Below are 27,981 nucleotides of genomic sequence, written 5' to 3' on the forward strand. Positions count from 1 at the left end.
TCGGCAGTCGCATCGTGACGCGGCGCTGGGCAGGCGGCGAGCGCAGGAGGCGGGCGCGGCAGTCAGGATGCAGCCGCGGAGCCGGGGATGAAGAAGGGACCATGGCTGCAGGTATCGGCGAGAGGAGTCCTCGTGCCCCCCCATCCATCCCCTCCCTCCACTCAGCCCGGTCCCTGGAATCTGCTTTTACTCCAGCCCCGCGGACAGGAGAGCACGTGCCCGGAGTGAGAAAGGGGCTGCCTCTGAGCACGTGCAGAGTGCTTAAGGTCAGGAGGGCTTCCCGGGAAGAGCGGTCAGGGGTCTATGCGCAAGCTGGAGCCTTCAGCTCAGGAGGTGCAGTCGAAAAGGGCATCTCGCTCTGAGCAGGTGTGGATTGCCTAGAGCAGCAGTTCTCAAATTTGGGTTCAAGACCCACCAGTGGGTCATGACCCAATTTTTGGTGCTTCGCGAAGCTGCCTGGGCAGATTAGGCTAAGTGCATCAAGGGTTAAACAAGCTGCTACTCAGAAGAGGGTGCACTGCTGCCCAATCCCAAGTATAGCCACAGCCATTTGCATTTATAAACCAGACAGCATCTAGGGCAGCCATTTTCAGCCACTGTGCCGTGGCACATTAGTGTGCCACAAGAGGTCCACAGGTGTGCCACAGGAATTTGGGGGAAGGTCATTTATTAGTTGGGCCAATGGGAGATGTGTCAATGGTCAATTGGTATGCCTTGTCAATTGTCAAAAACCTGATGGTGTGCCTTGACCATTTTAGTGCCTTGTCAGTGTGCCGTGAGATGAAAAAAGTTGAAAATCACTGCCTCTAAGAAGTTTGAGAGCCACTGGCCTAGAGGGTCTTCAGGATTTCAGGTCCAACCTTCTTTCAGCACCAGAGGGAGGGATAACCCAAAGAAAAGAGATCCTCAAGATCTCTCAAGAAAAGAGTGTTTCTGAGCATGTGTAGACTGCCTGAGGGACTCAATGGCCTTTTCAATGCATGTAGGCATTGATCCTCACCATTTCTGATGCACAGGAGGGAAAGTATCTGCCCAAGAACGAGATCTCTTCCTCCCTTCCCCAAAACGGTTATACTTCTATTCCTCCAGGGAGGCATTTGTGGAGATCTCCCATTTACAATTCACAAGCACGTCTCACTTTATTAATTATTGTTATTCATGTTTCCATCCCATTTGGAATGTCAGCATCTACAGGTCCTGTCTTTTTATCCTCGAAACCTCCTGAGGCTGAGTGACTGGCCAAAGGTCACCCAGTGAGCTTCATGGCCAGAGGAGATTTAAACTCAGGTCTTACAAGTTTTCCTTTCTCCTCACCCAGCCCAGATCACTCTGTTTTTACTTCCTCAGTCCTGGATGCAGAATCCTTGGGAGGTGATGAGTGCATGGAAGAGGACGAGGAGGAGCTGGAGACAAGTCTGGAAGATCCAGAGAGTGGGGGCAAATTCATCCCAGTTGGCCGGGGCTGTTGCATCTTAACCCGGCGAGGCATCACTTTGCGTGTGCTCCTCAAGGATGGGCTGATTGAGCCCGGAGAAGGGGTCCTCTCCATTTACTATCTGGTGAGAGAACAGAGCTTCTGTTACACTTTTCCTTGTTGTTCAGACCTGTGTGCACCCCACAGCTCAACATCATATCTCTCAAGTGTGTAGAATTGTATACTGGCATAGATTCCAGCCAGGGTCAGCCCATCCATGAGACCAACTGAAATGCACCAGGCAACAGATTGTTGGGGGATGCTCATCTCTGTCTGCTTACTTGCCTCCAGTGCTCCTCTTTCTCCTTCTACTCCCTGGATTGGAAACGGGAGATAGAGGAGGAAATATGGAGGTGAGTGGGAAGAGCAGAGGTTGGCATATCGTCGGATAAGGGGGGCCTTTAGCATGTCACTTCAGGTGTCAGAAGGTCTTGGGCCAGCCTTGATTCCAGCATTCTGATGATCTTGGCTTTCATTTCTCCAGAAACCAACCAACCAAGATTCTTGTAGCTGTGGAGATCAGCTTGGTGGTGAACATGAACAGTTGGTGGAATTTCACATTTAGATGCTTCAGCATTCTCTATGTCCCATTGCTGCTTTGCAGCAACAGTTAGGTAAAATGAACCATTACATTTGGAGATTATTCAGCATATGGAAGTCAGCTCTTGATCCAGAATTTGGGTTTTTTCTATTGCAGAATCTTTAGAAGGCTGTTATAGAGTTTCCACTTTATTTATTGGTTTGTTTGTTTTCCTGTGGAAACATTATAAACAAGTCTTGTGGAAAGCAGTATAAAAGTATTAATAATCTAGATCTAGAGCAGCAATTTTCAACCAGTGTTCTGTGGCACATTGGTGTACCATGAACTGTCCACAGGTGCACTGCAGGAGTGTGGGAGGAAGGGTCATTTATTAGTAGTGCCATTGGGGGATGCAAGCCCCCAGCCAGCAAGGTGGTGTCCCTTGTCAATTGTAAAGAAAACGGATGGTGTGCCTTGACAATTTTAGCACCTTCAGTGCGCTATTAGATGAGAAAGGTTGAAAATTGCTGATCTAGAGGGTGATCCTCCAGCTTGTGCTCTCTGAGGTTGGTTGCTGGAGAGCATTCTGCTCCATTGACTAGACAAGGTAAGACTCCTGCCATTTATATGTGGCCTGGACAATCTAGAGGCTTCATGTTGCCAGCTGATAATAGGGGCTGATAGTTGCACACTCCTGTTTCTTTATCTTCCTGAAGATGGTGCTGAGTGCACAAAGTCAATTGTAGCCCATGGTTTAAAATGTATCCCCAGGATCATGGTTTAAAATCTGAATCCCTGCCAGTAGGATTAGGTCTGTTCCAAATAGCAAAGAGAGTCTACTGTAAAAGAGCCAGTTTCTTTTGAGGGGTTTCAAGACATGGCATAGTGTTAGTGACTGTGCTCAGGAAGCATTTGTTTCAATGCTCTCTATTAAGCATTTATCCCCACAATGCAGATCCATATTTGCATAATTTGTGCATTTTTATATTTAATTTTTCACTTTTTTATACCACCCTTCCTCCAAGGAGCTCAGGGTGGTGTACATAGTTCCTCCCCTCCTGTTTGTCCTCACAACAACCCTGTGAGGGAGATGAGACTAAGAGGTCTAATGAAGCTAATGAGGCCCCAGGTCACCCAGGAAGCTTCATGGCTGAGTGGTGATTTGAACATGGATCTTCCAGGTTCAATCTTTTAAGTCAAATTCTAGAACCACTACAACAACTCTAAATTACTCTTATCCTGGCATTATGGGGATAATAATACTGGGTTACCTTACAGGGTTATTATAGGGATTAAACAATATTACAATAAGCACTTTCAACACTAACATGGTAAATAGATGTGTGATTATTAATTTATTTTGTCAGTCTGGGGGATAGATTAGATTCCTCATTTTCGCTTTAGGAGAGCATTGGCTGACCTGGTGAATGGAAGGAGCTGGGCCATACTGAAGGCTCATCCTCATTTGCAGGAACCAGAAAGAAAGATGGCATCATGTCTTGTTGACGGGTCTTCTCTTTCGCTTGCCCCAGGGAAAGAAATTTTTGGGTGACCTGCTGACAGATGGGAAAATCGTGTGGCAGGAGACAGGTCAGGTCTTCAACTCACCCAGTGCCTGGGCGACTTACTGCAAGAAGCTTGTGAATCCAGCCAAGAAGTCAGGCTGCGGCTGGGCATCAGTCAAATACAAGGGCCAGAAGTTAGACCAGTACAAGGCTGTCTGGTTGAAGAAATACCAGCCCAATGCTCCTACTGCAGAGGAGGTGAATTCCCATTTTCTGCCTGTCCTTATCCTCAGTGGAAATGCTGAGCATGTTCACATTCCTGTATAGGCTTAAACTTGTTGAACTTCTGTTCCCAGGGAACTTTGAGGGTTGTAGTTCTTCGACAGGTGCAGGATGGGGCTTGAGATTTTAAAATGGGGATCTCGATGCCTTGGCAACCACGATTCACAGGAGTTTTTGGGGCAGTAAACAACGTTAGTGGCTCTGAAAAGACCTGTGTTCTAGAATTCCAGTATCAACTTTTTTCAATCCTCAACATCATTTGTTTTGCAAACCATATTATATTAAGGTAGGTTAAGTCAGTCATATGGAGAATTAATGTGTTTGCTTCAGCCTGGTTTGTCTTGTTTTTGTTGTATTACAAATGTCATTGGCAAGTCAAAGAAACAATTTGAAGAAATACTTTATGAGTTCATAGAAAACTCATTTGGAGGTCAATAGCAAGATTATTATCACCTCCTGTGTTGGTATCATACCCCTTCCACCTAAACCCAATGAAGCATAATTAATACGAACATGCTATGTGATCAAGACACATCCGTAAATTTAAAAATATGAATGGAAAAGAACTGGATATCTTTAATTAGATAGAGGAAAATCATAAATAAAGATTTATTCCAAAATAATTCAGAACATTCCAGGTCCAAAATGTATGAAGCTGTCTTCTCCTGGTTCAGGTCACTGGCCTATCTAGCTTGGTACTGTCAGAGTAGATTTCAGATAAAGGTCTTTTCCCAGCTGTCTCTGATGATACCAGGGATTGAACCTGGTGCCTTGTACATGCAAAGCAGATGCTCAGTCATTGAGTTGTAGTTCCTGTCTTTTCACAAACCTACTTTTTACTTGTGGCCAAATCTGTCAATGAAATATGTTTCACCTGGATTGAGTGTTTTGATCTTGCCATGCTCTCAAAATGTGACATTTAGCAGTTGGAACAGTTCTGACAACCCAATCCCTGTTCTCACTGAATAGAGTTCAGACTGTATTGAGGGAATGGCACTCTGCATATGTTTAGGGACACTTGACTTTATTATTACTTCATGGCCTTGCAAGGGCTGTACCTTCCTGAATTTTGGAACAAATTAATGGGGGCAGGGGGGCAGGCAAGATAGTTATTTATTTGATTAGTTAATTGAAATATTCATATCCCAGCTTTCCCCCCTACAATGGAGGTGCTCAAGGCAGCTCAGAACATTTTAAAACACACACAAAATAAAATATCCAAAAATGTTCAACTGTATATAGCACCAGAAAACACTATCAAAAAAATGTAATTAAGAACAGATCAACATGAATTTAAGCCCCTAAAGACTAACAGATACATTTTCCATCACTAGTGGTACAGTTGAAATGATGAAGCCAGCCTCACATCCAGGGAAAAGGTATTCCACTACTTGGGTGCCACTGTAGAGTAGACCCAGCGAAGGAAACAATGGAGAGAGGTCAGTTTTGACCTGCTTTTGTGTCTGTCTTTTATCTAGAGTTTGGTGAGTGAAGGGGAAGATGAGGAAATTCCTGAGGATGAGGAAGAGGAAGCCAAGGGGCTTAAGTCCACCCTCTCAGAGTCCATGAGGAAGCAACAAGGCAAAAGCCCAGTCGAATTGCACAGTGCAGGTAATGCACTGAATGGGAGATTCAGAACAAAGCTTGAATGGGAGATTCAGAACAAAGATCTGGATTTGTCCAAGTCCTTCTGTGCTTTTGGTTTTTAGGTTGTAACTTCGAAATTCTGACTTCTTTTTTCATTTTAAAGCCTTTATTCAATTTGCATTTGTTTAATTCACATATTCATAACAGTTTTGCTTAGATTCTCCATAGTAATTTTTCAGGAGAGAATCAGCAACCGTTTTTACAGGGGGGGACCTATTCAATATTCTAAAAGTTACCATGTACATTCCAAGTTATACATGACCATGAATATTTATTTACCACTTTTCAGTTAAAAAAATTATCAAAGCTATTTACATAGTAAAAGGAGTGAGAAACCCATTCCCTGTCCCAAATGGACTGGCAATCTTAAAAGAAACACAAATGAGATGCCAGCAAAAAACCAGAGGAAAATTTGCTTGCTTTGGATGAACAAGGCCAGTTTCTCTCTCCCTCCCCCCACTAAATATAAGAGAGTTGTCATTTTGAAATGCTTGGTTAGTTAGTGGGATCAAAGAAATATCAATGGCAGGAAAAGGATTTTGTTCAAAGGTTTCAAAGTGCTTTTGACACTGAATATTTTCATTCTTTTTCATGGTTTTAGCATTTTATGCTAAGGCTCTTGATTTGCAAAGTTCTTCATGTCTTTCAAACAATGTGTTGCAGTATGTTCCTGAGTAAACTGAAATAATCCAGCCAGAACCTGTTGGCCTGTATCCAAGCTCCACCACTATTGATTTGCTTCAAAAAGGGAATTTCTGTGCTGGGGAAAACTGCATCTATCAAATCTGTACCCAGGAGCCCTGCCAGAGAAAAGGCAGAAACTATATGAAGGAAAAAAGTTAATTAATACTTTTAAAAAGTGTTTTATTTCATGATTGATGCATGTCTCAGTAGTCACTTGGTGGTCTGTTTTGTAGACAACGGCAAGAGGTTGGACAGCAGGAACCGTGTCCCAGTTCGCTATTGTAGTTTGGGGAGTCGGGATTCTGCCAGGTACTCTACGCAAAGGTATTATCCTCTTCATACCCAGATGAGTGTGTATTTTGTAACTGTGCCTCAAGTGTGGAATTACCGCAGGGTTAGAATTAAACTACCTGAGGATATTAGCCTTTAGTGATTAAAGGAGGGGAGGGAAGAGAGAGAGATGTTAGTCCTTAAGGTCAGAACCGAAATATTTTTATAGAGAGAAATTAAAGGGAAAGGGGCTCAACAAATGTTAGGAAAGTTTCCTGAAACATGCCTGCTGGATTTAGGGTGTAAAACTGTAAAGGTATCTATGGCTGGGACAAGAGAATTGTGCACCTCACTCCCCATGCCTGAGGGAGCATTATTTGTGTTTTTCAAAGAGCAGTTCCCCACCTCCATTGACCTTTGAACAATCTTTGAAATAGAGGCAGTTTTCAAATGCTGCATAGGGCCTGCTATTTGAAGAAGGAAAGTAAAAAATCTCATTGACTGGGTCCATACTGATGAATGCACCTCAATTAGTGTTTGATCTTGTCCTGTGTAAAAAAGAATTAGAAGAACACTTTATATGTATCAGCATCATGTAAGTGGTTCGAGTATTGGACTAGGGATGGGGAGATGGAGGGTCAGATTGCCACTACTAGACCATCTAACTCGCTGGATGCATTTGGAGCAGTCTCTCTCTCTCTCTCTCTCTCATCTGTCTACTTCACTGGGTTGTTGTGAGGATAGAAATAGGTTGAAGAAAAGCTGCGTGAGCTGCCCTGAGTTACTTGCTCAGTAATCTAAAATTACTGTATATTAGATTTCATTTTGGCAAGAATTCCTCCACAATGGAGCCACCACCGCAAAGGTGGTGGAAACCAAATAATGTAACACTACTGATTAAGGGCCCAATTCTATCCAGTTTTCCAGCACCCATGCAGCCTCAATGCAGCCCCAAGGTAAGGGAACAAATGTGACTTACCTTGCAACCGCAAGGTAATGCAGCTGCAAGGTAGGGGAACAAGGTAAAGGGCCACTGTGACTGCCTCCCCACCATAAGATGCAGTGCATGCACCATTGGCACAGCTGCACTGGCACTGGAAAACTGGATAGGATTGGGCCCTAAATCAGTGGTCTTCAACCTTTTTTGTGCAAGGAAGGAAAGAAGGAAAGACCATCAATTCTGCCCTCCAAGCGCTGTTCACTGTAGCCAAATATTTTTGTCAGAGAGAGCAGAAAAATTGCCACAAAGCCTGGCAATAGTGAAAGCTATGAACCTGAGCAGGACTGGGGTATCTCTTCGTATCTGAACCAGATGCCACCTTATTTACCTGGTGGTTCTCTAGTCCAGTGGTCTTCAGACTATTTCATTCCTGTAAGTTGCCACAACCCCGTAAGTTCTTCAACCACAATCCCAAGGGTGAAGAATACTGGATTAAATCACAACCGTATCAGTAGTGTAGCTAGAGGGAATGCAGGAGTAGCAATTGCACCAGGCTGCAGGCTGCCTGGGGGCGACAGCCTGGCTGCCCACCTGCGCAATTGCCCCCCCCCCCCACAATTGCCACTGATGCCTCTTGCAAAAAGTGCTGGAAAAAAACACTCTTTGCAAGAGGGGCAGCGGCGATTGCAATCTCTTGCCACTTGCTCCCAGGGGGATTGGGGCGCAAGCTGGAGGGGGCTGGGGAGGCAGTGGAGCAAGGGAAGTGAGTGGCCAGAGACTCCAATCACTGCTCATGCCTCTTGGGGGGGAGCAGAAGGGGGGCAACAGGATTCTTAAATTTTTCAATTTTTTTTCAAAAACCGCTGGTGTGATGTCACATCCAGAAGTGCTTCTGGGTGTGGCATGGAGGGCATCATTTTTAACTTTGTCCAGGGCTAGCTACGCCACTGAACCATGTTGCTCCCAAGAAAAAGTTAGGGCTCTTGCTTGTTACTGAGACATACTTTTTAAAAAATTGCCACCACCCTGCAACAATAAGGAGTTTTGCACTTCTTGTAGCTTCTACGCTTGAGATGATGAATGACTTGATCCCCCTAGCTATGATGTGGAGGGAATGCACCATTGCTTAACTGTTTGACCTTACCCATGACTAGCAGAAGTAGAATGAATTAGGCTATGTAAACATGATTACCCTCAGGACACAGAATTCAAGTTTACTGCAGAATTTAAATTTATAAGGTACATACCCACACTGGTATGGGTGGCCCTCACCCACACTGCTCACTCACAGCCATATCCAAGCCGATCATTTCCCATCAGCCATGCATTGCTGGAATGGACCAACATTCTGTCTAGCTCACTGTCCTGTTACTGATACAGGAAGCCTACCAGCAATAATGGAGGCAAAAGCCCTCCACTGCTGTTGGTCCCTAGTACTTAGGGCTCAGACTTACACTACCTCTGAACATGTTAGTTCCATTTACTGCCAACGCTAATAGTAACTGATAGACCTCCCTCCTTCATGAATTTGTCTTGTCTGCATTCAAAGCCTTCTAGGCCTGGGGGTCAGTGCCACCTCATGAGGCAGTGAATTCTATAAACTAACTCTCTGATGTGTGAAAAATCCATCTTTTGTTGGACCTGAATCTTCTGTTGCAATTTTGTTGGGTGTTGCTATCATGAGGGCGGAAGGAACCAAAATTTCTCTCCACTTGCATAATTTTCACCCATCCAGACCTAGACTCACTTAGCTTCAGTGAGGTGGCTGCATCAGGTGCCCTCAGGCTGTGTCCTGAGACTCCAGGTTGTATTATCACTTGATTCCCCATGCCACCTTCTGACTGATGAGCCAGTTCCCAATCTCTTTCTGCCAATGTATGTTCGCTTTGTTCCATCCATTTTAAACAATGTTTTTAGTTCTCATGATTTCAAATTTTGGTCTTCTTTAGGAATCCCCACACGTTGGTGGAAGTGACCTCATTCGCAGCCCTTAACAAATTTCAGCCTTTCAATGTTGCCATCTCTAGCAACGTCCTCCTCCTACTGGTAGGTGCTGCTGAATTATGAGCAAATTTCCTAGCTGAAATGGAGTGAGGTACCTCAGTGGGGATGAGACAGGACGCCTTTATATAAAGCATAATTAACTTTCAGAACTTACTACAAGATGTGATGATGGCTGCTGATCACTAAGAGAGGGGCAAGTTCATGGATTCATTGGTCAGTCAGTGGCTAATAGCTATGGTTGTTAAAAGGGGCCTCCTTCCATCTGAAATTGCAGGGCTCTTCTCATGTCGATTTGCCTTACGTATACTGCCCTTCTCTTTTTCTTAGGATTTCCACAGCCACTTAACAAAGAGTGAGGTGGTTGGCTACCTGGGAGGCCGATGGGACATCAGCAGTCAATGTAAGTCCTATTGAGAAGACTGAGGATCCAATCCTATCCAACTTTCCAGGACTGGGGTAGCTACAAAGTAGCCCCAAGATAAGGAAAAAATAGTTCCCATACCTTGAGAAGGCCTCCAAGACTGCCTTCCCAACACAGGAAGCAGTGCATACCCCATACGCACACCGGCACTGGAAAATTGGATAGGATTTGGCCCTGAGTCTAGTCATAGTTTTACAAGTTTCAAATTGTGTGGAAATTGGATGGGAATTTTTTTTTAATAGGTATGTGTAGAGGTGTTTGTTTCCAGTGAGTAAGAAAGGATTACAAGCCTCATAGCCCAATCCTATGCAAGTCTACTCAGAAGTAAGTCCCATTAGAGTCAGTGGGGCTTACTCCCAGGAAAGTGTGGATAGGATTGGGCTGTAAGTCTTACTGAACACAATGGGCTTACTTCTGAGTAAAATAAATAACACCATTTTCAAACACCTCAGGGTATGTGAATTATGTGAAAAATAAAAGAGCCCTTGCCAGGTAGAGACGATAAAACTCAATTAGATCCAGAGACTGAATCTGACTCAGCAACCTCAGATGCTCCTGCGTGCTTCTGGTGGATTACTCGTTACTGTTTTGATATTTTCTTATTGCTTCAAATCTTGTTTCATTTTGACACAAACCCTTGTGAATTTTGGAGAAGCAGGATGCAAATATTTTCAGTAAAACAAATCAATAAAATCTCATTGCAAGTCAAAATCCCCAAATGTTTTAAATCTGTCCAACTTAATTTTTCCATACGAGGAAATAAGGCGTTTGCTTGATTAGAGGATTTTGGTCCCCTGTTGGAATTTAACAATGAACACTGCATAAAATGTTTTCAATTTCCAAGTTTTTGTTTTGCAAATTTAAAAACTCCACTTTTTTAGTATATTCTTTTTTCCCCAAAAAACAAAATGTAAAATACATTTTTAAAACTGCAAAATACAGTTTTACAGACATACATTATAAAACGAGCCTTGGAACAAAATGCAGCAGAATGCACACTTCCATGTGAATAAGTCCCATTGTACTCAATGGGGATTGCTTTAGAGCAGTGGTTCTCAAACTTTTAGCATTGGGACCCACTTTTTAGAATGAGAATGTTAGGACCCACTGGAAATGATGTCATGACTGGAAGTGACATCACCAAGCAGGAAGAGTTTCAACAATCCTAGGTTGCAATCTTACTCACACTTACCCAGGAGTAAGTCCCATTTACTATCATTGTTAAAAGCTTATACCTAGTAGCCTGTTAAAAGTACAGATCTGCAACATTTCCCCAAATGCAGTCACATACCATGGTAGCATCAAGTATAATATATTAAAAATAAAAAATTGAAAGGAATGAGGACCCACCTGAAATTGGCTTGTGACCCACAGTTTAAGAAACACTGCTTTAGAGTGAGCGTGCCTGCTTTATACTGTTCTCACACTCTAACTTGCTCTCACTGTCTTGCTTTCTGCATCAATCTTCCCAATTTTTTCTTCGCTCTGGCTCTAAACTCTCCTCTTTCATCTTTCACACTGTCAGCTATGAAATGTAGTTCCTAATTCTGCTGTGAAAATGATACTCAAAATCCTTCCCTGTTTCCTAGCACCCATGAATCCAGACTCTCTCTCTCTCTTTCTCTCTCACCATTAGCTAACCTGGATGCAAAGCATTTGGGGCTTTTCTGTCCAATGTGGCTGGCTGGCTGGTTTCTTTCTTTCTTCTGCTGGCCTCTGGAGTTCAGTGAATACACAGAAACCTCTGTATTCTGTGGATGGTTCTGTTTTGGCTACATTGCTATCAGCACAGGGTGGGGACCTTTGAAGTAGAATATAGCAAAACATAGAATATAGCAAAAACTAGATTAGAATATAGCAAAAAGATTTGCTTAGAATATAACAAAGATTTTTTTAAGTCTTGTTAGAACACATACATGTATGCACACCTTATGTTAAAAAGTTAACACAGGAGGAAGGCACCAAGAGAGCTTGGACTGATCCTGTCATTCAAGGCCGCTGATTCCTGGATTCTTTTGCAGTGCTGACAGTGTTGAGGGCATTTCCTTGCCGGTCGCGCCTTGGAGATGTGGAGTTGGCAGCTGCTGTGGAAGAGGAGGTGAGGAGGCAGCTACAGGGATGGAAAGTCAGAGCTGGTCCAGCAGTGACTATGATCCAGCAATCATCGAGTTAACCCGCTGCAAGAGAGCTTGTAATTTTTTCCTACTTTTCTGGGCAGATAGCCAACTTTTTGAGCACATTGCCAGCTTGCTAGGACTTAGAGCCCAATCCAATGCAGGGTGCACTGGCTTAGCGCTGTTGTGCACTATCACAAACGTGCTGTAAGGCACATTTGCTGGGGTTAGTGCTGGCCCAGTGCCGGCACTCGCTTGGAGTGCTGGGTGGTGGGAGGTAAGTCAGGGCAGGGGGGGAAGCAGGGGGAGGGTGGAGGGAAGGTGTGGTGGGGGAGCGGGGTGAGACTGGCGGAGACGAGCTCTACTGGATCTGGAGTCCTATGTTGGGCCTTGTGATCCAACCCGAGGCTTCTTGATTCTGTGCCGGCTAAATAGCCAATGCAGTGACAAGTAGCCCCATTGCAGGGCTACTCCCCTTACTCGGGGGAAGGGGATGAATGTCCCCGTCTTCTGAGGAGCTGCCTCCGGCTGCCTGGTTGTGCTTAGAATGTCGCGGCAGCCATTTTGGTGCCACGACAGCCCTGCGTGCCGGGCAGCTCAGGACTGGGCTGTTGATCAGCAAATTGTGATAACAGAGCTTTTAAAAATATTTCGTTATAAAATAAATTCAATTGAGAGGAGCGTAAGAAGACACTGGTTGTTATGAATTGTCATTTGTCCCCATTCCTTGTAGGATTTTTTGTCTTTTTCCTTTCTTTTTTTCATTCCTGTTTTCTTAACTTTTACGTTGGCTTTCTTTTCTTGTTTTTGTTTTCTTCACAGAGGGTTTTTTAGTTGTTGTTTTTCTTTCTGGACTGGCATGGGACTTATGGCTGCAATCCTAACCACACTTTCCTGAGAGTAAGCCCCATTGAACAAAATAGGACTTACTTCTGTGTAGACCTGGTTAGGAATGTGCCCAAAGGTATTTACCTAAAGAAAACTAGATTTGGTCTGATGAAGCTTATAATACTACAATATATTAATGAAATTTATAGAAATTATGCTTTAGGGATTTATATTTCAAATGGGAAGAGCCATGAAGATAGATGTCTGCTATATCCTTATTGGATAAGTATAAATTATAAAGGGTATGGGTACATAATTCCGCGGATTATCTATGTCTTAACTATCCTTATTCATATACCCAACAAATATTTCAATAAATTTTATTCATTATTCAGGAAATTTGTGTGGGGAGAATCACAGCCTAGAATTTCCATTTTAAAAATGCAACTTTCCTGTACCCAAGATGGATTCGGCCTACCAAATCTTAATTCATATTACCAGGCATTTCTTTTAGGATGCAATCCTAACCGGCACATAGGCTGGCATAAGTCCTCCGGGAGGGTTGCAAACATGCCATAAAGCATGTTTGCGCCTTCGTGGGAGGAAGCTGCGTCAGCGCATGCAGATGCGCCGACTCGCGGAGGCCGGCAGAAGCCTCCGTGGCGGCTTCCTCACCACTGCTTGTGTCAGCGCACCCGCTCCAACACAAGCGGCAACGGTAGCGTGGGGGCAGGGAGGAGGCGGGAGGGGGGCGTTTCTGGGTGGGGGGAGAGTGGGCGACGGGCAGCCCCGGGGGGCGGGTGTGTGGGGAGCTGGGGCAGGGATGGGACCCAGCAGTTATGCCGGATCCCAACCCCCGTCCCCACAGAGAACGAGCGACTTCAAACTGCTCTGCCCTCCGCGGACTTGCACCACCTCCAGAGGTGGCGCAGGTCCAAGGAGACCCATTGGGGCGAGCAGACCTTACCATGCTTACCTTACCACCCCCTTACCATCCATAGCCTTACCATCCCCTTTACACATGCTAAATTAACTCTGTGGGGCAACCCTGAATTAAAAATTAGGAGAGAATCTTTCTTTTGGAGAGACTAGGCCAGAATGAGAATTTTTACGTTAGATCAATTGATTGACCAGTATCAGGACTTTCTGCATGAGTTGTGTGAATCTATGTGAGTCACTGCTCTGATCTTGTCTCCGTCCAGTCAAGAAACATGCCCAGAACTGTCTCTTTTGCTGAGACAAAAGAAAACCTTCTGAGGTGGAAGAAGGGCTCCAGTTTTAAAGAACAGTGAAATACAAAGCTGTCCTGTGCCGAATCAACAACTTCAACACTACCTTCTCAGATTGACTTTCTATGCTCTGCTCTCTAAGCTCCATTAATTTGGAGATAGCAGGGACTGAACTTGGGACCTTTTGTATGCAGAGCACATGAATTACAACTATGTTGCAACAACACTGTTGTATAGTCAGGAAGCGGACATCCTCAGGGGAAGGAAATGAGAAAAATTGTACAAGCAGAGGCAATTATTGCATTGATTGTGGAATTTTTGTACATCATTGCCAAATAGACATGTTAGAATTGCTATCAATTTCCTGTTGTTCTATGAAGTGTGTATATGTGTGCTTTTTTTAATGCTTATGATTTGTTGCAGTGTTCTGTGACTAATCCTGCTCTTGATCTTTTCTTGTTTCTAATTTCTTTTTAAGCAGGCACTTGTTTCACCACTCTTTTTTCCCTCCAACCATGAGAGCTAGGAACGTATCAGCCCTCCTCCCACTGCTTCTTTTCTGTGGGTTGTTCTAGTGTTAGCCTCCTGTTTTTACCCAAGAATCTGCAGACTGCCTATGAGGCTTGAGTTCTGTACAAAAGCACCTCTCTCCAAAAGTGGGGATACGTTTTTCAGTAGCAGGACAAGCTCCACTACACTGCACTCCTTATTGCTTGATTTGTATACCAGCAAGGTGTTTTTCCCCTGTTTGGGCAGACTTTGGGATTTTCAGGTGCCCAGCCTGTTCATCCATTGCCCTGCCAGTCCTCCTAGAATGAGACAGGAGAGAAATCATGTAAATAAATAATGGTGAACATGTATTGGGTCTTTTTAAAAAATTGCAAACAGACTGGATTTTTATAGCAGTTAAAACAACTGTTTTTTTCCCACTTAAAATATTGCTGTGGCCGAGAGCAAGGGATGTGGCTTTGCTGCTGCAGCAAAGGTCAGCTAGTCAGCACTCTGCCCAGCCTGTGTCTTCTGGAAACAGGCAGAAGTGGTTGCTCTTGACCTCAGTTCCATTTAAAAGTCTTTACATCTGCACAAAAAGGGACAAGCATGGATCCACAGTGAGCTCAGCCTTACTTCTGTTAAATGTCAGCAATTAAGTTAATTGCCTGCAGTATTCCTTTTGCTGCTTAAGCCTTATTATTGGATTCTTCAAAAACTTGTCCAAGATAAGCTTCCCCACCTGAATTTACACATGTATTATCTTGATGGCAGCATCACTGACCACAGGTGTTTTACCATACGCATTACAAATAAGACAGTTGCTGGCACCAAGAAGCTTACATTCTAAATTTAGACAGAGGGGAGAGGAAAGGCAAACAGGGGCCAAGTAGGGCAAAACTCCATGCTGGAACACCAACCAAGCAATAAAGCATGCAGGGGGAAGGGAGCCTGCCATGTAACAGAAACACTTATCCCCACTCTTGGAGGAAGGTGCATCTGTACAGAATCCAAGCTATGCCATAGGCAGCATGCAGATGCTTTATAACTGAGCCTTGGGTGAAAACAGGAGGCTAAAGTTGGACCAACATGTTTAGCTTTTGAAGGAAGGCCACATTTTGAGATCATAGAAAGATGTTTACTGCTCTGAAATGCACTGATGGCTGAAATGGCTGATGGCTTAGATGGCTTTATAGAATTGGACACATTTGTGGAGAAAGTTGGGCCTATCCACAACTATTAGTCATTATAACTAATTGGAACCGCATATGCAGAGACAGTGTACCTTTGCTGTACCAGATGCTGGGGAGGCAAACATTGGAGGGTTGTCATTCATGGTCTTCTTCCCATTGCAGCATCTGGCTCATCTCTGGCAATAGGATGCTGGGCCCTCTGACCCGATTTCAGCAGAGCTCTTGTTATGTTCTGATAGTTAGGCCTTGATAGTTAGGAATAGAACCTCCATGTTCAGAGGCAGTGTACAGAGGCATGTTCAGAGGCAATGTTCAGTGAATTCTAGTTGCTGAGCAGTAACAGCAAGAGAGGGCTATTTCCTTCAGGCCCTACCTATAAGTTTCCCAGAGGTACCTGACTGACCACTACTGGGAACAAGCCATTTCTTCTTTGAATCTTATAATGTTCTAAAGCAGTGGTTCCCAAGCTTTTTAGAGGCCCTAGAGGCTGCTGCCTGATTTATAAATGCCATGGGGTGTGGCTATAATGGTGATTGGGCAGCAGTGTTCCCCCAAGTAGCAGCTTGTTTAACCCTTGATGTGCATAGCCTAATCCGCCCTGGCAGTTTCATGGCCTACCAAAAATTGGGTCACAAGCCACTGAGGGTTTCAGATCGACAGTTGGGAACCACTGTTCTAAAGACAAATACAACAAATTTAATTTTTGTTGTGTGTAAAAAGCAAAAGACAAAGAAAGCTGTGAGATAAGATTCTTTTCCTCTCCTCTCCAGATCTGCCAGAACCTCTTTATGCGTGGACTGTCTCTGGTGGGTTGGTACCACAGCCATCCTTTCAGCCATGCCCTCCCATCCCTGCAGGACATTGACACTCAAATGGATTATCAGCTGAAGCTTCAGGGAACCAATAACAGCTTCCAACCCTGCCTGGCTCTCATCTGTGGTAAGTAGATGTGCCTTCCCCTGTTCATAATTTCTTTTGTCCTCTCCGCCATGGTGAGGTCTAGAACCTCTAGACTGTGGAGAAAAAGCTCCACAGCCAGGGAATTAAAGGACAGGTCCTCTCATGGGTTGAGAACTGGTTGAAGACCAGGAAACAGAGAGTGGGTGTCAATGGGCAATTTTCACAATGGAGAGAAGTGAAAAGCAGTGTGCCCCAAGGATCTGTCCTGGGACCGGTGCTCTTCAACCTCTTCATATATGACCTGGAGACAGGGTTGAGCAGTGAGGTCAAGTATGCAGACAACACCAAACTTTTCCTAGTGGTGAAGACCAGAAGTGATTGTGAGGAGCTCCAGAAGGATCTCTCCAGACTGGCAGCAAAATGGCAGATGCGCTTCAATGTCAGTAAGTGTATGGTCATGCACATTGGGGCAAAAAATCAAAACTTTAGATATAGGCTGATGGGTTCTGAGCTGTCTGTGACAGATCAGGAGAGAGATCTTGGGGTGGTGGTGGACAGGTCAATGAAAGTGTCAGCCCAATGTGCGGCGGCAGTAAAGAAGGCCAATTCTATGCTTGGGATCATTAGAAAAGGTATTGAGAACAAAACGGCTAATATTATAATGCCGTTGTACAAATCTATGGTAAGGCCACACCAGGAGTATTGTGTCCAGTTCTGGTCGCCGCATCTCAAAAAGGACATAGTGGAAATGGGAAAGGTGCAAAAGAGAGCAACTAAGATGATTACGGGACTGGGGCACCTTCCTTATGAGGAAAGGCTACGGTGTTTGGGCCTTTTCAGCCTAGAAAAGAGGCACCTGAGGGGGGACATGATTGAGACATACAAAATTATGCAGGGGATGGACAGAGTGGATAGAGAGATGCTCTTTACACTCTCACATAACACTAGAACCAGGGGATATCCACTAAAATTGAGTGTTGGGAGAGTTAGAACAGACAAAAGAAAATATTTCTTTACTCAGCGTGTGGTTGGTCTGTGGAACTCCTTGCCACAGGATGTGGTGATGGCGTCTGGCCTGGATGCCTTTAAAAGGGGATTGGACAAGTTTCTGGAGGAAAAATCCATTACAGGTTACAAGCCATGATGCGTATGTGCAACCTCCTGATTTTAGAAATGGGCTATGTCAGAATGCCAGATGCAAGGGAGGGCACCAGGATGAGGTCTCTTGTTATCTGGTGTGCTCCCTGGGGCATTTGGTGGGCCGCTGTGAGATACAGGAAGCTGGACTAGATGGGCCTATGGCCTGATCCATTGGGGCTGTTCTTATGTTCTTATGTAACCTTGTTGCCACCTCTTATAACAGGGGTGTCAAACATAAGGCCCGGGGGCCAGATGTAGCCCGCAGAAGCTTTTTATCTGGCCCTTGGGCTCTCAGCTGCTGAGCAATGCTGAGGTCTCACTGCTGAAAGGGTGGCCTGCATAATTGGGCTCCCCCATATCTTGAGATAGGATCAAGATTTTGTATTTTCTCTTCTGTCATTTGCAACTAATGAGATCCTACAGAGTGCTTATTTCAGCTTTTGACCTGTTTAATGACATCACTTCCTGCCAAATGACATCATCACTTCCTCAGCAGGTGTCATGAATACTGTTTGGCCCACTGTATGACATGAGTTTGACACCCCTGTCTTACAACATTTTGTCTTTATGGGTTGTTCTAATTGATCCCAAGCTACAGGAAACCCAGCAACAGTTTCCACTGCATATGTGATCAGGGCAGCCCATTAAAAGGGAGGAAAATGATCGTTTATTTAATTGATCATTACGGTGGAGAGAAGGGTTTCTCATTTGGATTTTCCACCCCTGGCACCAAATTGACATGGTCAATTTCTGGTTAATATTACCTATGTTTATATCCCACTTTTCTTCCATCATGGAATTCAAACTGGTGTATTCTCATCCAGGTGCTTACCAAGCCTAGAGCAGCTAAGACTTCAGCGAAGTGAATGCATCACATGATTTTCAGATCACCCCTTGACACTCAACTTTGCATTGTTATCTTGTACCCCTCCAGGTCCTTACTTCCATGGCAACCAGGGCATGGAATCTAAGATCTCTCCATTCTGGGTTATGCCCCCACCAGAGGTAAGTTCCATAGTGCCCAGCAAGAGAGCAATTCCTGTTTCATGGGCCAGCACAGGGAATCTAGAGAGTGGCTAAGGCCAGGGATGGCCGCTCGTGCTCCTTCTTGAGCTGTAAATATCCCTCATGGCAACTTGTGGGAAGCACCTTCATGATTCATGACTCAGTTGTTCTCCAGTCAGTAGCCATCACTGTAGAATTAAGTATCTCTGCCGAGCCTTTATTGCTGGCCATGCCAACTTTATTAAATTCTCTGAGCATCTATGAGTTGAATAGTGGTCCCCAGATTAGTGCCTGGAGAATGGAGCTTTTCCCCTGCCATGAATGCAGAAGCCAGCCATTCCTAAGTCAACCCAACCCCAGCATCTTAAGAGCAGTGGTCCATGAAACTCACCACCACATGACATACATTAACCCTTCTCTGTGGGGTTTGGGGTAGGTCTCAAACAGAGAACAGGAGTGAACAAGGAGCTCTTGCACAAAAATGCCTGCCAAATTAAAGAAAGCCCTGCTAACTGGGCAAAGAGGTACTTTTTCAAATGGTGCTCCTCTTCTATTTAGCAGGGAAAGAGTCAGGGATGTGCTGGAGCCATAGCACTGAGTCTTGAATCAAGTCCTCAGTCACTGCCCCCTTGGCTTGAGTTGTCCATGAGTCATAATGGGCTGCCATATGACTCTCCCAGAGCAGTTTTTTAAGTCATTTTGACTAAAGTCCTAGTCTTCCAGAAACAAGTTGAGTCATGGAAGCAGCAAAAAAAAAAGCAACTAAGCACACACACAAAACAGTTGCAAGCACACACAAAAGTGAGTCTTGACTCAAGTCTATCTGAGCCTGCATTTTTAGGGTAAAACCTCTTAGTCAGTGCCCAAGTTCTTGACACACAACTCAAGTCTGTATGAGTTGTGAGAAATGTGTGTTTTTGCAACCTGAGTGTGAGTCATCCACATCCAGGCATTCCCTATAAAGGGAATTTCAGCAGGTGCAGCTTGTCATCTCACAGATGACAAGCTGCGCCTGCTGAAATTCTCTCCTACACAATTGTTAAAGGTCCAGGATCCTTAAAGTTGGAAGTTTGCCCACACCTGTTCCATTTGAATCTTTTCCTCTTTACAGGTAAATTAGGATACATTTTCTCTCTTGTTGCTTTCTTTTAAGCTTTCTCAGCTAGTTAGACATCTTTCCTTTTTGATTTAGGCTGCAATCCTATGCACACTTGCCTGAGAGTAAGTCCCACTGACTATTATGGAACTTACTTCTGAGAAGACATACACAGGATTAGGCTGTTAACTCTCTCCTTTTGGTCAGTTGGTTTTGGTGCTTGTTTTTTAAGATTATGAAGCTTAGAGGTCAGTTAGCTTTGTCTCTGTATGGCATTTAGCATTTATTTTATGAATTGTGACAATTCTCTATGCCCCTTGCAGGGACAAGACAAATAATTTGCTTACCAAGTGTTTGCATGGGATGTGTTACAACTCCCATTAGCTACAATCTGCATTCACCCTTGGCCTCTTGTTCTTTACCTCTCCCTTTTCTGCTATTATCTATTTTATTCCACGCCTTCCTTCTGGCTGCGCTTTCCTAGGCCTTTCCTCTCTGCCCACTCCTCTCCTGCACTACAATGGAAAAATCAGGAAACATGGACACAAGCTCAGTCTCTTTTAGGGAAATGGAGGTCTTTAACTAGTGACCAATTTTAGCAAGGGAGAAATGGGAAGTTTGTAAAACCTACAAACGTAAGATTGATGGATCAGACCAAGTTTCAGCTGTCTGGTCTGCCCATGGCTATTAACCATAAGAGCTAAATAGAACTTCTGTGTTCAGAGGCTAGCATTCTTTTGATTACTAGTAAGCCACAATAAATCTGTTAGTCCATCAGCTGTCCCAAAACTCTCTTTCTGGGATAAGTGCAAGACTGCCAGGGATGGAACCTGGGATCTTTGAGGTCTAAGGAATGACTTCCTTCTCTGAAGGCAGATGGGGGGGGGATGGGGGAAGGACTCCTCAAAGTTGTTACATCTGTTCCTCTTTCTTCTCAGCAAAGGCCTTATGATTACGGCATCCCCATGGAAGTGGAGGTCACTTATGTCCAAGATGGATTTCTAACCAATGACATTCTCCATGAGATGGTATTTTTTTTTATTTGAATGTTGCTTCTTCTGCATAATGTACAACATAGTTTATTACTACAGATATTGTTAGAACACCACTCACGTACTTGGTTCTGAATGCATTACTGTTATGATACAAAAAAAGCAAAGGAGGCCCACCTATGGTTTGTTTTCCTGCATACACCAACCAGCTTCATGGCAGCTATAACCTTGTTAATCTAATAAACAAGAAATCCCAGCCATCTCCACCACTACAAATGAAGGTGACCAGTACATTCACAAAGCCTGGATGCATTCCTGCAACCATTCAGAAACCTGGGGAAGTGGGGTGGTCGTAGTAAATCTAATCTCTCAGCTGAATCATGCAGAGATTGACTGCCTGCCCTAACGGCATTAAAATTGTCATTAGCATGTTATCAGACCAATTGTCCTTCTGGGAACATCTGAAGTGAGGCATGATGGGAATATCTTTCCCTTCTGGGTCCCCTCATTGAGAGTCTTTACCATCTCTTCTTCCTCCTAGATGTTGCTGGTGGAATTTTATAAAGGAGCACCTGATTTGGTGAAGTTTCAGGAGAATTGGAGTCAGGAACAGACATATTTGGACAAACTCAAGGTTAGAAAGAGCAGGGGGTAAGGACAGAAACAGCCTTCCTTACTTGGCTGCACATTGCTGCAAACCAATTTTGGCTCTGCAAAACAAAGCTCTCTATAACCAAACTGACATAAGCATCTGCCTTCTGCCATCCTACCACTCACAAGGTTACCCTTGCAACCAAGAGAATTGCAGATAAGACATGGTGAAAAGGGTAATACTTATGTTCCTCTGTCACAGCCTCCTCCTAGGAGTGATCTAAAGAGAAAGGGAAGAATTCTGCTGATGAGAGTTGTAAAGCTTGGGGTGTTTGGGTATGTTTGTGGTTGACAGCCACCCATTGGGGTGGGAGGTCTGGACTTACTTCTGCCAAATCAATTTCATAGGCACTTCGGCAGGCCAAATTATACACTTTTGAAATATGTAAAATCTTACTCCCCAAATCCCATTTTTGTCTTCTTTTAAATTGAAAAAGCTAAGTCCATAAGCATCACAATCAGTTATTATTTTGTAACAAAGGATTACAGTCCCTTTCAGTGGAGAGAGGCCCAAGCTAGAGAGACTTTTATAGACAGTATTATGGGGAAAAAATGACAGCTGCCAGCCAAGTAGCCCATGGGTATGTATCAGCAGTAGGTCCTGGCAGCTGCCAGAGGCTGCCTGCTAGACCTGAGCTCCAAAAGTCAAGTGATCATACAAGAAAACATAAATCAGCCCCCACTAGCTAGCACAGCATTGGCCAGAGGTATTTTTTTTTGGGGGGGGGGTGTCATGCATTAATGCATCAGATCACTGGGAAGTGGCTTTTCTATATAGTTATGACACTATGGGGCAAAAGGACAGACTGCACCAGCTATCCTGTCCAGCACACAAATGATGGATTTTCTCCTTGCAGGGCTCCTTAGGCTCCAGAACACCCAAGGATCAAGGCTTTGGGCACATCCTGGAACAGGTCTACAGCCTCCTCAAGCACAACAGCTGAAGCTGAAAGAAGCTGGACTAAAGGAGTTCTACAACTTATGACCTCTGCTGATGTTGCCATCCATGAATTATTGCTGCAGCAGCAGCACATGGCTTGATTTTGGAGCAATGAAATCATTGGTGACTCTTTCTGATCCCCCTCCCCCCCCCCCAGAATCTCAAGGTTTTTGTGAATCTAGGAGTCTGTGAATGACTCAGAGGTGCTTGGGCAGCTATTTATTGGAGGGTTGGGAAAAATGGAAGATATCTTTTTAAGCCTCAGCATCTTTAAGTAAGCTCAACATTCCCATTTACAGTAATTGAGCTTAACTCAGGGCCCAATCCTAGCAAACGTTATAGCACCCATGCTGCTACATTGCAGCCCCAAGGTAAGGGAACAAACCTTCTCTTACCTTGAAGTGCCTCTGTGACCCCACTGGAGAATGCAGTGCATGCTTTATTGGCATGGCTCCATGGTGGAAAATTGGATAGGATTGGGCCCTAAGTTATTGCTGTAGTACCTGAGCTTAAGTGAGGTCTTTCACAGAGTTTTTGTCATGGTAGAACTTGCAAGCCCCACATGCTCAAGAAAGAAGCTCCAGCCTTTGATCTGTACAATGAGGGCCCCTCTGCTTTCCTGAGATAAGCAAAGCTCTTGCATTCTCAGTCTGCCTTAGACATGTTATGCTACTGGGTGATAGGGACAAAACAGATCCAGAACATAAGAACAGCCCCACTGGATCAGGCCATAGGCCCATCTAGTCCAGCTTCCTGTATCTCCCAGTGGCCCACCAAATGCTCCAGGGAGCACACAGATAACAAGAGACCTCATCCTGGTGCCCCCCTTGCATCTGGCATTCTGACATAGCCCATTTCTAAAATCAGGAGGTTGCACATACGCATCATGGCTTGTAACCTGTAATGGATTTTTCCTCCAGAAACTTGTCCGATCCCCTTTTAAAGGCATCCAGGTCAGGCACCATTACCACATCCTGAGGCAAGGAGTTCCACAGACCAACCACACACTGAGTAAAGAAATATTTTCTTTTGTCTGTTCTAACACTCAATTTTAGTGGATGTCCCATGGTTCTGGTGTTTTGTGGGAGTGTAAAGAGCATCTCTCTATCCACTTTATCCTTCCCATAAATAATTTTGTATGTCTCAATCATGTCCCCCCTCAGGTGTCTCTTTTCTAGGCTGAAGAGGCCCAAACACCATAGCCTTTCCTCATAAGGAAGGTGCCCCAGCCCCATAATCATCTCTTTTGTACCTTTTCCATTTCCACTATGTCCTTTTTGAGATGTGGCGACCAGAACTGGACGCAATACTCCAGGTGTGGCCTTACCATAGATTTGTACAACGGCATTATAATATTAGCCGTTTTGTTCTCAATACCTTTTCTAATGACCCCAAGCATAGAATTGACCTTCTTTACTGCCGCCGCACATTGGGTATAGATGGCAGAGCTGTTTTTAAGAGGCAGATGGGGGCTTGCACCAGTTTGTATTCATTGATGCTGTATTTATAGAAGCGGTAGATTTCAAGTTTTAAAAAGCAGTTTGAGCTGGAGAACAGACAGCTTATTTACATACCCCATGCAAATAGTGGAGAAAATAGTGGAGAAAAGAAAAACAGGGGACAAGAAACTCGCATTCAAAAATGGGGGGGGGGGAGACATGAGAGAATAGAAACTAGGTATTAAAATCAGTTTTCCAGAATAAAAATTTTACATTATTCTCTCATACCCCAGGCACTACATTGGAGTAGTAATTCTTGCACTGTGTGCAGAGAAAAATACATTTTAGTAACCACCCACAAAGGAAGCTACCTGTTGTAACTCTTGAAAATGTATTGGTCTGGCATTGTCTCAGTCCAGGCAGCCAATTTGACCACAATCAGTTGAACTGCAGATATAGCAGAAGCACTTGTCCCAGCTGAAGTTGCCCGCTGCATCTCTGCATAATTAACCACTCTGTCTTTACCACCTTGCAGTCACTCTCTGCTGAGTTGGACAGTTAGCCTCTCTTGTCTCTGAAGCAAGTAGTTCTGAATGAATCCATCATATTGGAAAATTAGGATATTTGATGTATCTCTGTATAAGCAGCTGACAATTCAGGAAGTACACTGGCAGTGGCACACAGACATGGTGAGGAGAGGAGCAATTCATTTTCATGCCCTTAAGCCGCAAACCTTTTCATGTATGGAAGTGAAGTGTGAATCTAAAACAACAAGATTTTGCAATATACTCTATTTCAAGAAAAAAAAATTGCCCAACCCACTTCATTTAAAAAGCAAAAGACAGACACTTGGACATTTAATACTTTTTATTTCAAGGATACAAGGTTTTTCTTTTATTCCAAAACAAGGAAAAAAATTCATAAAGAAAAATGTTTTTCAATAAATTGTCCAGACTAAGAAGAGAGAGACTCATTTCACTCCAATGACACTGCTATGGATTAGAGGAAATTTATAAAAATCTATTATCCCCCAAATTGATTTCGTTCCTGTGGTCCTGGTACATGTGCGATGCAGCGGGGAGGGGAGAGGTGAAAGAACAGAAAATGGGTGTAGTAGCTTGCAAATGGAAATAGCTGCATCCTGCTGCAACATCCCCTCCCCAAAACAGGATCAGGCCAGCAAGCCAAGAGTTAGTTTTTAGTGGGGAAGCATCCTCAGGAGAAGGGGGGGGGGAGAAACCGGACAACACTGTTACTAAACTCCTTTGCAGTTAGAGGTCATGATAGGAGCAGAATATATGAAAAAGACAGGTCTATGCAAACATGTTTGGTTAAGTGTGTGTGTGAGGGGGGTTACAAAAAAGATACTGAATGTGGATAGCAAGATATAAGCTGCATTTATGAGATGATTACAGGCAAAATCACACACATGGAAGGAGAGACTACAAAGATATTTGTTGATACGTATAAATATTACGCATATGTCAGTAGTGGAGCAATAGTGGGGGGAATGTCACTAGGAATGAAAAAAGGAAAGTTGTACTGCTAGATTGCAGGGTGGTGGGGGAAACCCCATTCTTTCCCAAGCTAATTAGAAACTCTTCTTTCTCCCCAACTCCCAAAGTGGTGGGCCTGGTGGAAAGTAAGCGGCCCCATTCACTCTCACTCAGCAAGTGGAGAGGAAGTCAAATTGCAACTCTGGAACAGATTAACCCCCCCCCCCCCAATGAATCAATTGTGGCTGTGTTTAGTCCCACTGCCTGCAGTGAAAAAGTAAAGAAATCAGATGGGGTGTGGGCCAAAAGGAGAAAATACAAACTCAAGGTTTACTGAAAAGGGTTCACTAAAAGCAAACATCACCCAACTATTTCAGTGAAAGCCAAAATCTCAGTAGAGCTGCTCTCATCTGTAGTTGAATTTAGACCAAGATGAAAGTAACCCTGAGGTTGAAACTATAGGGAAAGGAAATGGGAACTGAGGCAAGCACTGTGCACCCTTCCCCCCCAAATTCATGTGGCTCCTGCGCTTGATATTGGGTGGATATCTCAGGTGAAACATCCCACATTTGGGATGTGGGAGGAATCAAATCAATGTGTCACTTTGGGGGGGGGGAGGTGCCTGCTTCCTCCAACTGGACACAGAAACCTGTGCAGGGACATGTATCCTTAATAACTGAGGGACTGACTGCATCCCTTACAAGATTTTGGCTAGCTCCTTTTCCTTATTTTTTGTGTGTGCAAATACTGCACAACAAAACCTTATATGGGTTAAGAGACACACAAGGATCACTGCAGTATGTCTATAAGGCAACAAATTAAAGCTACATGTACTTGAGGCAGGAAGGGAAAGTGTTTGTTAGTCTTGGAAGCCAAGCAAAACAATGCAGAACAAGGTGGTAGAGTTCTGAATTTACCATCAAACTGCAAATGGAAGTATGGGCAGTGAGTGCTTTTGAATGCTCCCAAGCACAGCCTATCCCTGGTATATAGCACTACCTTTTCCAATGTGATCTGCTTTTTGAGGACCATACAGCTATCAAAGGGCCTCATCCTTTCAAGGATTCCCCCCACCAGAGTGCCTGCCTTTGTGTGTCACATGCCAGTCAGCCTGCCCTCACCTCCAAACTAGGAACAGAGCTTGTAAAAGAACTTGGTAATTCTTAATAATTGCTGCTCCCAAGATTGTGAGGGTGGGGTGGGGGGAGCCAAGCCATTTGTGGTGTCACACATACTCATGAACACAATGAAGCATCAGCTCAAAAGACAGAAAGCCAGAAGGAATGCACCGCTTTGAAAGCAGGGAATAAAAATGGGGAGCAGGGGAAGCAGTACAACCAGCTCCTCTCACTGCACTGCAGGCAGAAGCCCTCCCCTCCCAGCAGTCAAAAGGAAGCTGGGACAAGGCACAAAGGCATGGGACAAAAGGGGGTGTGTTGTCTTTCAAGCAAGAACTATAAGCGAATTCAGTTCAGCGGAGGGTGTCCATCTGATGGTATGACAGTCACCCAAAGAACACAAGAAAATGCTGAGGCAACAGCTCAAAGCAGATGGATTGGCAAGACTTAGTGGGTCACATGTAGCTAACTATTACAGGATGCCTTAGGATTTCTCAAAACCTGAGGGGAAATCTTAAAATCCTCCAGCTTGCTGCTAACCATCAACATACAGATCCACTTATAGGTCTGATTTTCCTCCAAGCCAACTCTGAAGTTCCCAACTGAGAAAAAAAGTGGGGAGCAGGGAAGATGAGACATCCAAGATTGTTATGATTTGAGGGAATGAAAGGGCTTTCACCTCCTGCAGCAGAACTAAAGAGATAAGATCTCTGGTAGTGTTTAAACATTAGATGCTCCTATGATAAGGTCTGAAATCCAGGCAGCTCAGAAATTCTTGTTGCATTCTTTGTACCTTCCTTACACACAACCATGGCTGCACCACAGCCAGTCTGGTGCCCCCATGGGCAAAACATCCTTGACAATCACAGCTGCATGCCCCCAATTTTTCCTGACTGGGCAGTGTGCCTCATCAGGAAAAAACAGCTTGGTGGCATGAAGGGGGAAAGCACAGAAATAACCCAATCACGAATAAAACAAAGCCAAGAAACATGCAGAATACAAGTACAGGCGCATTTGGCTTGAAATTCCTAGTTCAAGCACCAGAAAAGGGGGGCAGGGGGATTCCATATCAATCTTTGTTGTGCTTCATCTCCTCCCCACTGACTTGTTCCCTTCTGTCAAATCCTGTGCCAATACAATCACACTTTTCAAACATTCCCACACACTGGACGGGAAATTAGTGTTGGGTTACCACACGGAATGTAAGGAAGAAGAGTTCAGATTCGCACGCCCCCTTTTTCCCTAAGCACGTGCACTCGCTCTCTGATGTGCACCAGCAAGTGCATAAGAGGCAGGTAGGCGAGCAGGGAGGAGGAGGAAAAGTGGAAGGGGAGAGGCCACTTCACTGAGGTAGTGGGACCAGCACTTCCACGTAGTTGAGTGGGAAGAAGCCCGATTGGCCATTGATCATGCCCTCATACCAGTTCTCGTCTATCTGATTTGTCAATGTAATGATGTCCCCTTCTTTGAAGCCCAGCTCCCCGTCGTTCTCTGGCTCAAAGTCATACAGTGCCTTGCAACAGGGCTGGTCCAGGTGAGCTGTAAAGAAGGCAAACCAAGCAGGTTATGGTGGTGATGCATCATGTCTAATTATACCCTCAGTT

General features: G+C 44.4%; 2 protein-coding genes across 5 annotated transcripts in view; one reads left to right on the plus strand and one right to left on the minus strand.

The window, feature by feature from the left end:
* On the plus strand, positions 1 to 24,787 carry MPND (MPN domain containing). 2 transcript variants are annotated; one of them, XM_066634925.1, is made up of 13 exons: positions 1 to 111; positions 1,348 to 1,559; positions 3,527 to 3,757; positions 5,260 to 5,392; positions 6,346 to 6,436; positions 9,272 to 9,368; positions 9,654 to 9,726; positions 11,769 to 11,845; positions 16,371 to 16,539; positions 18,575 to 18,645; positions 20,680 to 20,769; positions 21,275 to 21,367; positions 22,242 to 24,787. In XM_066634925.1, exons 1-13 carry the CDS (start codon positions 102 to 104, stop codon positions 22,326 to 22,328), a joined length of 1,434 nt encoding a protein of 477 aa, XP_066491022.1. In that variant the 5' UTR covers positions 1 to 101; the 3' UTR covers positions 22,329 to 24,787. The 2 variants fall into 2 exon arrangements, with proteins under 2 accessions (XP_066491022.1, XP_066491023.1); XM_066634926.1 differs by having other exon boundaries at positions 6,346 to 6,421.
* Positions 24,613 to 27,981, minus strand: part of SH3GL1 (SH3 domain containing GRB2 like 1, endophilin A2) — a 58,668-nt gene continuing 55,299 nt past the window's right edge. For all 3 annotated transcript variants that reach the window (XM_066634928.1, XM_066634929.1, XM_066634927.1), the window contains one exon: positions 24,613 to 27,916. In XM_066634928.1, the coding sequence (XP_066491025.1) occupies positions 27,720 to 27,916 (197 nt within the window). In that variant the 3' untranslated portion in view covers positions 24,613 to 27,719. The remainder of the gene's footprint in view (positions 27,917 to 27,981) is intronic.

Source organism: Tiliqua scincoides, chromosome 8 (genome assembly GCF_035046505.1).
Source record: "Tiliqua scincoides isolate rTilSci1 chromosome 8, rTilSci1.hap2, whole genome shotgun sequence".
NCBI classification, from domain to species: domain Eukaryota; kingdom Metazoa; phylum Chordata; class Lepidosauria; order Squamata; family Scincidae; genus Tiliqua; species Tiliqua scincoides.

Excerpts from the sequence above, each read along its gene's own strand:
- MPND (XM_066634925.1), top strand. Across the intron at positions 1,560-3,526 it reads TCCTCTCCATTTACTATCTG|GGAAAGAAATTTTTGGGTGA; the intron begins GTGAGAGAACAG and ends CGCTTGCCCCAG. Across the intron at positions 11,846-16,370 it reads CAGCTGCTGTGGAAGAGGAG|ATCTGCCAGAACCTCTTTAT; the intron begins GTGAGGAGGCAG and ends TCTCCTCTCCAG.